Source organism: Magnolia sinica, chromosome 12 (assembly GCF_029962835.1).
Source record: "Magnolia sinica isolate HGM2019 chromosome 12, MsV1, whole genome shotgun sequence".
NCBI lineage: Eukaryota > Viridiplantae > Streptophyta > Magnoliopsida > Magnoliales > Magnoliaceae > Magnolia > Magnolia sinica.
The window spans coordinates 32767868-32780600 of NC_080584.1; the positions used below are offsets into that span (position 1 = coordinate 32767868).

General features: G+C 44.6%; 1 protein-coding gene across 4 annotated transcripts in view; it reads right to left on the reverse strand.

Annotated features, from left to right (window-relative positions):
* Window positions 1-208: 208 nt before the first annotated feature.
* LOC131221203 (exonuclease 1) overlaps window positions 209-12733 on the reverse strand; it is an 81276-nt gene continuing 68751 nt past the window's right edge. For all 4 annotated transcript variants that reach the window (XM_058216379.1, XM_058216378.1, XM_058216377.1 and 1 more), the window contains 2 exons: window positions 719-941; window positions 209-611 (listed from right to left, as the gene is read on the reverse strand). In XM_058216379.1, the coding sequence (XP_058072362.1) occupies window positions 527-611; window positions 719-941 (308 nt within the window). In that variant the 3' untranslated portion in view covers window positions 209-526. The remainder of the gene's footprint in view (window positions 612-718; window positions 942-12733) is intronic.

The window sequence follows — 12733 nt, forward strand, 5'->3', positions numbered from 1 at the left end:
CCGAGCTATGCTTCTAATTCTAGAACCAACAAATTCAGTCTTCACTTTGAAATTGACATAGACTCGGCTGACTTCCAACTTCTCCAAAGACATTTTAAATGGCAATCAAAGAGAATATCGTGCAAAAAAAATCAGAATATAATATCATTGCATTGGTGGGGTTTTGGTGATATTTCACAAAATATTGGTATTTTCAGAGACACTGCCATTCTCCTTAATATCTCACCATATTTTCAAAATATAGGAGATTTTCGTCAACACATCAACACAGCACCTCGAAAGAAGGGAAAATCAATGAGCAAAGAAAACTCAATACAAGGTTTTCAAGGACAGAACAAATAAATCATACATAATGGGGGAGTGATGCAAAAAAGAGGACCTGATTGAATCAATTATAAAATTCTGAGTCTTTCAGTGGCATGGCATCACTTCCCAACACCATCAGCAAAAGGTAGACTTCAGGACTCACCATAACTGAAATGGGTAATGCAACCGTTGTGGATTCTGCTTAATCACCATGCCCAGCTTAGTCCATCCGAGATGCTGAGGCGGCTCTTTTATTATTAGATACATACGCAAATTTGCTCAAGTCCATGGGCATGACAGGCAACCTTCAATCAACAAAGAGTTGTGTTACATGTATAACAATGCTGTCTTCCAACCATAAGGAGAAAATGTAAATTGCAGAATATGAGGTTGACATTTAAATTTTTAATACCTAACTGCACATGTATTCTTCACATCTTTTAGTGGTGCACGAAGACCACTGGCACGGGAACCAGATGCCACGTATCTAAACGAAGACATAACCGAAACAAATCTCTCCATTGATTTCTCTGCTATATCAGAATACTGGCTCAAATGGGAAATATCACATCCGAAATTACCATCCTTGGTGTCTGCCTCCATAAATTTACTGCTAAGATCAGGAATGCCATTATCTGCAGGAAAGATGCACATGAGATACTGTATTTCCTTTCATAGGGACAACAAATCAGCACACACACTAACATCGAAGGGTTCAATTGAAAACCAAAATGCATGATTCATGGGTCACAGCAGTCCACTGTTCAAGGAATGGAATGTGATTCCAAAAGTCAGAGATGTGTCATATCAGAAACATGAGGGAGGAAGAACCTGGCTCAACATTCACAGTCCTCTAATAATCCAACTGACCAAGATGATCTCACGGAACTGTAATTCATCATCATCATCATCTAAAAGCCTTATCCCAACTAATTGGGGTCGGCTACATGAATACTATTCCGCCATACCACTCTATCAAGGGCCATAACTTCAATTAGACCATAGCTCATCAAGTCTTTTCTTCTACCTCCACCAATGTCCAGAACTGATTATTCCTCATTGTTAGATTAAAGTGGAAAACTTAAACCTAGATTCCCATTAGATATCTTGCTATATGTACTTGTAAGTATATCATTGCACTAATATGTATGCATCTCCATCCTACAGTATGTATGATGCCATAGTGCGCATTTATCTCCCACCATCCAATTCTGGTAGGCAGGAATGCTAACACGCAGTTCATTTTGAAATGTTCACTAGATTACCCAATGGTCTTTTAGTGACGGCAGATAATGTGTGTCAACTCCCTCTGTCCACCCTGCACATTGGAATGCCACAAGGTCGTGACATGAGTATGAACCATAATGGAAACTTGTATAAGACACTATTCAACCATCTGATTTTATGGGGGCATAAGTGTTCGGTTGTTAAAAAGCAGCATGAGAGATTTGAGAGTTACAGAGACGCGGATGTCGAGATTAATGTGTAGGATGAATAATAAGGATAGAATTGAGAATAAGATCATCCGAAGCAATACGGGGTTGGACCCAATCATCATCATCTATATAATGAAGGAAATGAAGAAATTTGAGATGAAAATATCAAATTTGTAGGTTCAAGTCTTGGCTTGAATTATCAATATCTCAAGACAAATTTGCCGCCCTTTTCTGGATATTCTAGAAAGTCAAAAGAAGGGAGATGGCAAATTGTCTTCACGATACAATGAACTCAAAGATACATGATTCAACAAAAGAAGTTGCACCAGATTTCTAAATATTGACACTGATATGCCTCACTTAGAAAACAAGTGCAAGAGGGAAGAGATGAGAGTCCAAGGGCTTTAGATGGCTTGATTTAGTAATGTTATTGTCTCCGGACTATAATGTCTAGGATATATGGACCTAGAGGGATATAGTGTCTTTCCTAGAGACTCCCGTGCCTCTTCAGGACATCCACACACCCATTCACATAAAACAATCATTTTGCCACAAACAGTTGTGGCCTTTTTCTTGTGACAGGTTTTTTTTTTTTTTTTTGCCTCTTATGGACAGAAACTGTTAATAGTAAAAAATGGTTGCCACATGGTAACACATGCAACTACCACCTAGATTCTAAGTAGCCTAATTACTGCCATGTATACAACCCAAGTGGGTCCGAATCAAGTGCCAAAAAGATTAGGATCATCCTTGAGACGATGCACATGTGTGGAGTGCAAAGTGCACCTAACAAAGAGCTAAAAAGCACCCAAGTAGGCCTAAAGCACACGAGCACAAGATTTGAACCTATTCCCGTGGCAAAAAAACCCCTCTTATCATTAATCCAAATGAATATTTTAAAAAAGTTTCCATATATAATATATTCATTTACTTTCTAAAATAAAATATTTTATTTTTGAAATTTATTCATCTTATAAAAACACAACAATCCCTACTACTTTGGTCGGCTACAATATTATATGGACAGCGAGAGATCTAAACACCAGACCTCTAGTGATGGGGAGCGAATTGAGATGGTTCAATCATGTGCAACGAAGATTAGAGATGATTTCGATGAGGGAACATTGATCAGGTTGGAAGGGGCTAAAAAGAGGATGAGAGGAAGAACTAAAAAAGTGGATAGAGATGGTGAGAGAGGACATGAAGCCAAGTTCATTTAATGAAGATAGGACCTTAGCTGAAATTGGATTCATTAAGTTGACCCAAATACCTAGATCATGGCTGTCATGATGAAAATGATGACAACTGTGTGTTTGTGTGGAAATTGGAAAATGCTCATATGTTACCAGTACCATCACAACTTATGGTGATACTAGGTAATTGTGGGGCACTGGTGATGTGTGTAATAGATCCACCCTGTCCACTAGGGTCTCCTTTCGATGTTAGGCCATGGCCAAAAATCAGATCAATCAAACACATAGGTGGGCCACATTTGTGGGGGACAGTTGGGAGGTGACCACAACCACTAAAACCTTTCAGATCTCTTGCAAGGGCCATTGTGTTGTGTATATGCCATCCAATCCATTCACCAGATGCACCCCACCAAGATGAAGGAACAAACCAAAAATCAGCTCATTCCACATCTTAAGTGGGTCACACCACATGAATTTAGTGCTTTTAGGTATGATTTTTACATAGTTCCCTATAGTGTGGCCCACTTAAGTCTTTGATTAGCCTGATTAAGGCTTTATGGTGAAAATGAGGGGGCATGCATGATGAATGGGGTGGAGCTGATACACATCATGTGGATCCCACAATAACCCAGTTCCACCACAAATTGTGGCGGTACTGATGCAATGTGAAAGCACCAAGGTATTCAAAATCGGTTACATAACAGCCGTTACGTAACGGTAACGCATCACGGGGTCGAAACAGCCGTAACAGCCGTTACAGAAAAACAGGCTGTAACAGTCCTGTAACAGTTTTTCCAAAAAAGAAAAAAGGTTTGTATCATAACGGTAATGATGGTGGCCGTTACGGTTTTGGAACACCTTGATGAGCACCCTATGGGTGTGTTTGCATGTGTGTGTGCATGTGTAGAGAGAGAGAAAGATACTCACATCTAACTAGTTAGATGATAAGTTACTGTCCACCGAGCAAATTACTACCCATCTATCATGTGCGAGCGACATCCATGATAGTGAATCAATTCCTTCCATGTATATAGATTTTGTAATTAGCGATTCCTTTCTATAAATAGATTGCATATCTCTATAAAAGCCCCATTGAGCTAAAGCAATATACAGAAAAACTCAAGGAGAATTCTCCCAAATCCTATGTTATCATGGTATTAGAGCGGGTTTCTTCCTGTTCCTATTGACTTGGAGTATCGATTGTCAGGCCCTTGTCGCCTCTAGCACGTGTATCCGGAGTCTCGTCAATCAGACTCATGTCATCTTCTGTGTGCGGCCACCACCAGAGAGCGAAATCTCATCTCTTCAGCCCGACAATATTGTTGCCATCACTGCCCTGTCATAGTCACATACCATCGCCGAATCTCTATCACAACTCATCTTTACCGCAGGGTTGTTGCACGGCACAACAACATAGTCGCAGGCCAAAACCCATTACCCTTACCCTATTTTTGTCCAACCGCACAACCCAAACCCATTACATTGGGATCTAGCCGCAACCCCAAAAATCGATCCACCCTTCCAATAGGTTGGCCACACAATGAGGATCACCTTTTGCAAAAGTCAGCATCATCCACTCATCAAGTGAGCAACACCATAGAAAAGAATGTATATCCATTGATATATGACAAAATATAAGTGTGGTCCACCTAATAAGTGGGTGGGATTGATTTTCACACAAAGTGATCCTGATGGTGAGGCCAACTTATTGAACGGGTTGGATGTCACACACACATGCAATGTTGGAAGTCATCCACTCAGTGGATGGCAACATATTATCCAACCAAATGGATGTGAGCAATACTCATATGCATGTATGCATGTGGGTAGGTACATAGGTACGTGCGTAAGTATGTATGTATGTGGACAAGTTAACAAGGCATTTACAGGATCCCATGATGTGCGTTATTTGCAAATGACATAGTTTTGATTGGCGAGGGAGGGGATAAACATAGCTAGAACTCTTAAGGAATGCTTTAGGATATAAAGGTTTTAATGTTAGTCAAACTAAAATAGAGTATATGGAATACAATTTTAGTAACAATAGAAGGGGAAATAAGAAATTAGCTAAGACTGCTAACCAAGAAGTACCCGACCATTTTCGATAGCTTGGGTAAATAATTCATGAGTGAAGAGATCCAAAAGGATGTTGCTCATAGAATTAGAGTTCGGTGGATGAAGTGGAGTTGCGCCTCTGGAGTCCTATGCGAACACCACATACCAATTAAACTGATGGTTGCCTTTTTCTTGGGACTACCCAAACCCATAATATTCCAAGGCATTAAATTCATTTCAACTTTCACCATTCCCAAGCCTTCCCTGTCACACTCCTTGATTATTTTATAGGCTTGTAATTTATTGTTGATTGTAAGTTTTTAGTTCTTTGGCCCCTTTAGCCTTTTTTACAATACTCCTACATACTATACCCTCTTCAACTTTCCTCTCCCTTTCTTCCAGTCAGTTAAAAATGACTATTAAGTTTTCCTCCTCCCTTGATGGTTAGCTCTAAAGCCTCAGCCATTTTATCTTTCTTTTATGACCCACAACAGTGCCATATCATTCAACTCTCTTCTACTAGTTGGATATTTCATTGCAACAAGTGCAACCTGAGCTTTTGCTTTGTCTACCCAAGACTATCAACAAGTGACCAACTCAGCCCACTTCCCATGTATGTCCATCTTGTACCCTTATCATTGTCGTTTCTACCTTCACCATCGGCCACACTTCCCCTGTGACTACCCCTTCATAAATAGAGTATTCCCCTACTCGCCCTTCACATCTCTTGTGATGATATTTCCTTTTCACCACCCTGCATCTGAGATGGGTGGGGATGGTCAATTCTATATGGATTTGCCCAAAATCTCTCTGCACCTTCTATACAATCGCAACTTTTTGGAATAATAATTCTACTCAAAATATTTCGAGGGATACATAAGTCACTTGAAACTACTAAAGTAAGAAAGCCCACCGTATTTCCAATATCACCGTCAACCTCCCGGACCACTACTCAAGGTGAAAAAGGCTACCAAGCATTCGTTGGGCACGTGGACCTACCTACAACCTCTAGTGAAAACATGGCTCTCCCTCCATGGTCAGGATTGTTTCTGGATCCATTCAAAGTGATCTCCGAAGTCTTTAAGACTACAAGGTCTTTGGGATTTGATTCCCTTTTTTTCTTCTTTTTCTTCTTTTTTTTTTTATGAAGAAGCAAGACAACTATCACCAGCAAATTCAAAAACATTGAGCTTCTCTATCACCCCATATGACCTCCCACCGTCTCCACCTCTCCACCATCCAATCATCATAGGATCTTCACCACATGTCCAAGCAACTAGCTAGAATGTAGCATCCTCTTCCTTCCTACTGACATGAATCTAATAATGTTCACCGGTGATTTAGAACCATCGGGAGCTGTTATCCTACACATCTCCTCATCCTAGAATCTTGGGCCAAATTTGATTAGCTCGTATCCTTCCATAACTACAACAATCAAGAACCTCAACCTATGACCTCCATGTAGATAACCTCTCCCATCTTTGAACCCCCAAGGGGGTTACTTTTACCATCGCAGTATTTAAGTCCTTCCTCCCAATGATCTCTTGTCCACTTGAAGGACTTTACCGAATCTGGTTGCGGTCTTTCTTATTACTACGTACTATCAAACATGGAAGGTGTTGATGCAGAAATCTGGGTAGCCTTCTTCGAGTACCTGCACAAAAAGTGGACCAAGGAGACTCTGGCTGTGGCAGGGGACCCTCCGATGCCTAAGTCAGGTAGGGAATCTAGGTCTGGTCGTAATCAGGGTTTTGGGCTCAAGATTGTGCGTACCTTTCACCATTAGGGATGCTCCTATTTATAGGTGGGAGAAGGCAGTGGCGTAGGAGTAAGCCTCCCTGTTTAGCAAGGACGTATTGTATAGGGATTCGGATCCTGTTCATGTCGTGAGGATCTTCCAAGATCCTCGTCGGCCAAGATCTCAGGCAGATCCGTGTTGCGATTGCCTTCCTAGATCTCGGCTGGGGTCTCGGGTAGACACCGTTGAGACCAGGTCGGAACTAGAAAAAGGGTTATGACGACCTAATTCCTTTAACGAGTAGTAGTCGAGTTCTTTTTGGTGTCGAGCGGATCAATGGGTTTTCCGACCTACTGTCGAGGACTGACGAAAGGTCGAGGCCGATCTCATTTCCTGCTCAGATTGGAGCCAGAAGTCGAGCCTTTAGTCGTATCGGTTGTTGACTGACCTGGCGAAGTACACAGAGTTCCGACCTGACCTTATCTTATTGTTCAACCCATTTTTCCCATAACAATAAGCCTCCCTACTTCTGAGCTCACACAGCAGGCTCGAGAAGTAGGTCGATGTTGGTTAGGTTGAACTATCTTGTGCCTAGAGTGTCGTGTCTGCTTGTCATTAATGTCGGATAAGGCAGTGTGCACAAGAATCAAGGTGTATCTGCAATCATGGTACGGCGTGCTCGAGATAATGCGCCCCGCTCGAGGTCACGTGTGCTGGCAGCACGCCTACTTGGCTTCTGACCTACGAGGTGTTGACGCGTGGTGTTTCCTGGGGAGTCCGGTCGGCCAGCGAGTGGGAGCGTTCCACGTGATCGGGCACAATTATCGAGGCATTGTTTGGGTCGTTGTAATGAGTACGTCCATTAAATGCTACATAGTCGGGTTAGCTATAAAAGGGGGTGCCCTAACACCGCCCAGGGCTATTTGCCCTGTCGCCTTTCTGCCTCTCAGCTCTCCCTAGACTTCCGACGACTTCCAACGAAATCCAGCCTTCTTCCCCCTCTCCGGTGAGCTGCATTCCTTATCTTCCCTCCCCTTTCATTTTTCTTGTTCTTCCAAGCTCCGACTTCCAGTCGTTGTCCATTAAGGAGAATGTCGAGATCATTGGACTAGCAGGGGGAGTAACCCCAACGTGATGGTGGGCCAGACGATCTTTGCCCTATGTCGAACCCACCATCACCGTTAATGATGATGAGTGACAGGGACTTCCAAGTGACCCATGAGTCGAGGATGGTTGCCCGATCCTTAGCCGAGCGACCAGAGGACGCTGAGGGGGCTGTCCTAGTGACGGAGGAAGCCAGTGGGTCCTCGTCAAAGGTGGAGAAGGGACCAATTGAGTCGACGTTAACAAAGACCAACCTGGTACAGATCAGGTCAGGGTATAACATTCCAAACTCTGTGGTACTCCGAGCTCCCGTACTTGGCAAGTTTTCGAACGAGCCCCAGGTCGGCAAGGTGGCCATATTCCTAATTGCCCTCCAGTGCGGTTTGAGGATCCCTCTCCAACGCATAGTCAGGAAAGTCCTTACACACCTAAGGTTAGCTCCTAGGTAGATAATCCTCAATGCCTGGAGGGCGCTGGTGGGGACATTCATCTTATGGTCAGAGCTCGAGCAACCCAAGCTGATTGTGGATGAATTTCTCCACATGTACCAGGTGAAGTCCAACCCGCACCACGAGGGTTGGTACTATTTTTCCACTTGGCAGAAGACTAGTACGGCCATAATTACTGCTGCCCTGACCTCGAACAAGAACTGGAAGAGTAGATGGTTCTAGATGTTGAGAGATTGGGAGGCCCAGCAACTTTCGGGCTCCGCCCCCGGGTTCCGACCCACTTCTCTGCACCAGGTCGGTATATCCGAACTGAATCTTCCTTAGTTTATTTTCTTTTTTCTCGTATCTGACCATGGTTGTCTTTAACAGCTCTACCCAAGTATCCCGCTGGGGTGAGTGAGTCAGCGCACAGCCAAATTGCCGAGGCAAGGTCTTTGGACACCACATCGAGGTCTTGGAGGCAGTTTATTACACCCGAGCTGCTCTTCAAATCAGGCCTCACTTTGTTCATACCAGGTATACCCTTGGGAGATAGCCGAAATTACTTTGTTCTTATCTTCCTGCTGATCATTTCCTTTCGTTGTGTAGAAATGCATAACCAGAAAAGCTCAAAGCGCAATGCCCTTCCATGGCTGAGATGGCCCAGAAGAAGCAAAGGCCAGCCCCGAAGAAGAAGGGGACTGCTGCCTCATCGTCCTTTGCTAGTCGGGAGGGTGCGGACATCGTCCCCAACATTGTTCCCGCTACTACCCCTTCGGACCTGCCAACGGTCTCAGAGGTGGTCCGGGTCGCCGCGAGGGCGACCTTTGCTACTGAGGCCAGGCCTTCTAAGGTTCGAGTGGCTTCTGATGGTGAAGCTCACTCCCTCTCACCTCAAGTGGATAGTCCGGCTGGTAGCCGAGGTGGTAAGGCTCGGGGACCTCTCATATCAGCTCGTTCCTCGACAGAGGGCCTCCTGCCCTAGATAGCTCGGCAAGTTCCAGATGTTGAGTTCACCAGGGTGATAGACCTGCCTCCGGCAGCTGTTGTGGGTCAGTTGGCGGCACTCTTCTACAGGGTAGGTTGTAACTTTCGTAATAGTTGTCTTTCATTACTTAGTAATTTTTCTTGTCTTCTAACGTAGATTTGTTTTCAGTTCACCCCCTCCCTTCTGAATGTTCGTTACGAGATATTGCGCGGCAAGACAGAGTACAAGGAGGCGGAGGCAACTCTACTGCAGAAGAGCGTCAAATTCGAGCAGCTCCTCTCTGAGAATGCTGCTCTGAAGGCCCAGGTGGAGGGGGCAAAGACTAAGCTGGAAGCGTCAAAGTCACTTCTTAAAGAAGCTCTGGAGAAGGGTGCACGATGGAAATCCGAGCTGGGTGAGTTAAGGTACAGCTTCGATGTGTAGATGGAGGCCTAGGCAGCTATTCCAGTGGCTCGGGCGGTGATCGTGAGGAGTTCAAGGCCTCCAAGGAGTTTGAGGAGGACAGGGATGCACTCTTCAGCCTCAGGCACGGCAAGTGCCTAGAGGACATCAAGTAGTCATATCCCGAGCTCGACCCGACTCCTTTCGAGAACAACCCTACTGAAGAGCCAACTCCTCCGGAAGCCGGGCAACCGACCTTGGAGAAGCCCTGATCTATTTTCCCCTTTTGTAAAAAGTTTTTTTTTATTATGTACCCCCTCCCTTTTTACGAATGAAAAGAACCTTTTGTTGAAATGATTGCTGTGCTTGAATTTTCTAGGTAGACTTGTCAAATCGGTTTATCCTTAGTTATCAGGTCGGTCTAATTGCAATGATCCCCTCACGAAGGGTCGAGCAGTTCACTTAGGGGGGCCGCTTCCCTTTATCTTGAGGGGTCCTTCATTTGTAGGTCGCGCAACTCAAGTAGTATCATTAATTAGTGGTCCGACCTCTTCCTTAAGGGTCGGACGACTAGTTAGGATTGTTCCTCTCTTGCATTAAGAGAAGTCCTTAGTAGGCCATGTAGTAGAATCGGTTAATGGTCCGACCTCTTCTTTAAAGGTCGGACGATTGGTGGGAGGATAGTTTCTCCTTGTTTTTTAAAGGAAATCCTCAGTGGACTATGTAGATCAAACCATTGTAAATAACGAGTATAAAATAAAACTCCCCAGCCTTGGGGTTTTATTGCAGATTCCGAATAAAAACACGTAGGTTCCGACCTTGCAGATCGGTCATTGTAGATTATAGGTGGCGGACATGTGGATTTCGATCTGAGATCTGAAATGTAAGTAGACTTTCATGGAGAGTAGATCTTCAGATGTTTTGCATTCCATGGGTGCGACAGAGGTCGGCCTTCCAAATCTTCGAATCGGTAGGTCCCAAGTCGGGTCGTACTCGTCACCTTGTAGGGCCCTTCCCAGTTTGGTCCTAGTGTCCCTAAGCCAGGTTCTTTAGTATTCTGGAATGTTCTACGTAGGACCAGATCCCCGATCAGAATCTCATCGTTCTCACCCTGGAGTCGTTGAATCGAGTGACCTGTTGTTGTTGAGCTACTACCTTGAGCTAAGCTAGCTCCCTTCTTTCTTCGAGTGGGTCAAGGTCCAGAGCTATTTGCTCAATGTTTTGACTTTCGTTGTAGGAGTGAACTTGAGCAGTGGGGAGTCCTATCTCAACTGGGACAACGACCTCAGCTCTGAAGGCAAGGGAGAAAGGAGTTTCCCCTATGGTCATTCGGGCAGTGGTCCAATATGCCCAAAGGACATGGGGGAGCTCTTCGGCCTAGGCTCCTTTGGCTTTTTCGAGCTTCGTCCGGAGATGGTTCTTGATGATTTTGTTGATAGCTTTGACCTGCCCGTTGGCCTGGGGGTGCTGAGGTGCCGAGTAGACATTTCGAATTCCTAAGTTCTCACACATACCTCGGAACTAATCGTTGTCGAACTGTTTCCTATTATTTGAGACGATCGTGTGCAGGATTCCTACCGACATATGATGCTTCTCCAGACGAAGTCAGTACTTTTCTGCTCGATGATCTTGGCCTGGGGCTCAGCCTTAGTCCACTTAATGAAATAATCAACCGCGACAACTGCGAATTTAGTTTGTCCCTTACCAGTTGGCAGGGGACCGATGATATCTATTCCCCATTGAGCGAAGGGCCATAGTCCGATCATGGGGGTCAGCTATTCGGGAGGCTAATGAGGTATTGCTATGAACCTTTGACACTTATCGCACCTCTGTACGTACTGCTTGGCATCCCTCTAGATGGTCGGCCAAAAGTATCCCTAACAAATGATCTTGTGGGCAAGGGCACAACTGCCAAAATGGTTGCCACAAATTCCTTCGTGTATCTCTCTAAGAACATATTCGACTTCCTCGGGTCGGAGACATCGGATGTATGGCAGGGTGATGAGGACATCGTGCACACGCATGCCCGCACACCACCACCCCTACGCACGTACGTACGCAGAAGGAGGACCCCACCATCGATCTGGCTCGATGACGACGTCCAGGGAGGGCCTCCTAGCTAGAAGACAAGTTTTGGTTCAGAAAAGTGGCCCGATAGTCAAGAAAAGCCCACCATGGGATCTCATGATCGTGGCCCACTCGTCGGATTGGTTTTATATTTTAAGTTTTGCTTATTGTTATTATTTAGAACATCGTGAACGCTTTAGATTTCCTTGTTTGATTTTTATTTTAGTTTACTTCATCACCAAGTAATAGGTGTCGCACATGGTGCGAGTTTTTGGGTATAGGGTTCTCCCTATAAATAGGCACCCTTTGTAGTTCTTTTCATTCATTGAAGTTAATAAAAAATTCCTGCTTTATTTTTCTGCTCTCTTCGTGAGTTGTGGAAGAATTCAAAAGTGGGTGCGAAGCCCTCCCTTTTCGAAGGGCTAACTACCGTGGTGCGAAGCCACATCGATCCCAATTCACCCCCATCTTCCATCATCTTTTTTTCCATCTTCCCCCACCATCCGTACTTCGAATTTGTCCTTTTGTTGCATCAGATTTCTTCATTACAGCAGGTTTCCAGATTTCGGCCCGCAGGCGAGCTGAAACTTCGGCGGAGCACCACGCACAAACCGTACATCGGATCGAGCTGAAATTTGGAGGTTTTGGAGTCCATCCTGGCTGACCAGGGCCAAGGTGGCCTTTTTCTGAATAGTGGGCCCCACACACGTGCGGCCGGGATCACACGCACGTCCGTTTGGGCCATTGTTGTTGTCCACACGCGGGATCATCTTTTGGCTCAGGTTTTTATCCTCTTTTATCCTCTCATAGTCATTTTTTCATGAATCCTAACCCTATATTACATGATCCCTAATTGATTTGCCCCTTTTTATCACCTTAGGGTTCCTTGAATTGAAATTAGGGAATCCCTTGGATTAGGGACTGATTTTTATGCATGAGTAGTTGATTTTATTTCCCTTTGACATTGTTTGGTTTATAATTTTATTGGTCCAGTCCTAGCCTGTGTCGGCTTGGACCCGCATAGATTCCCCTTTAAT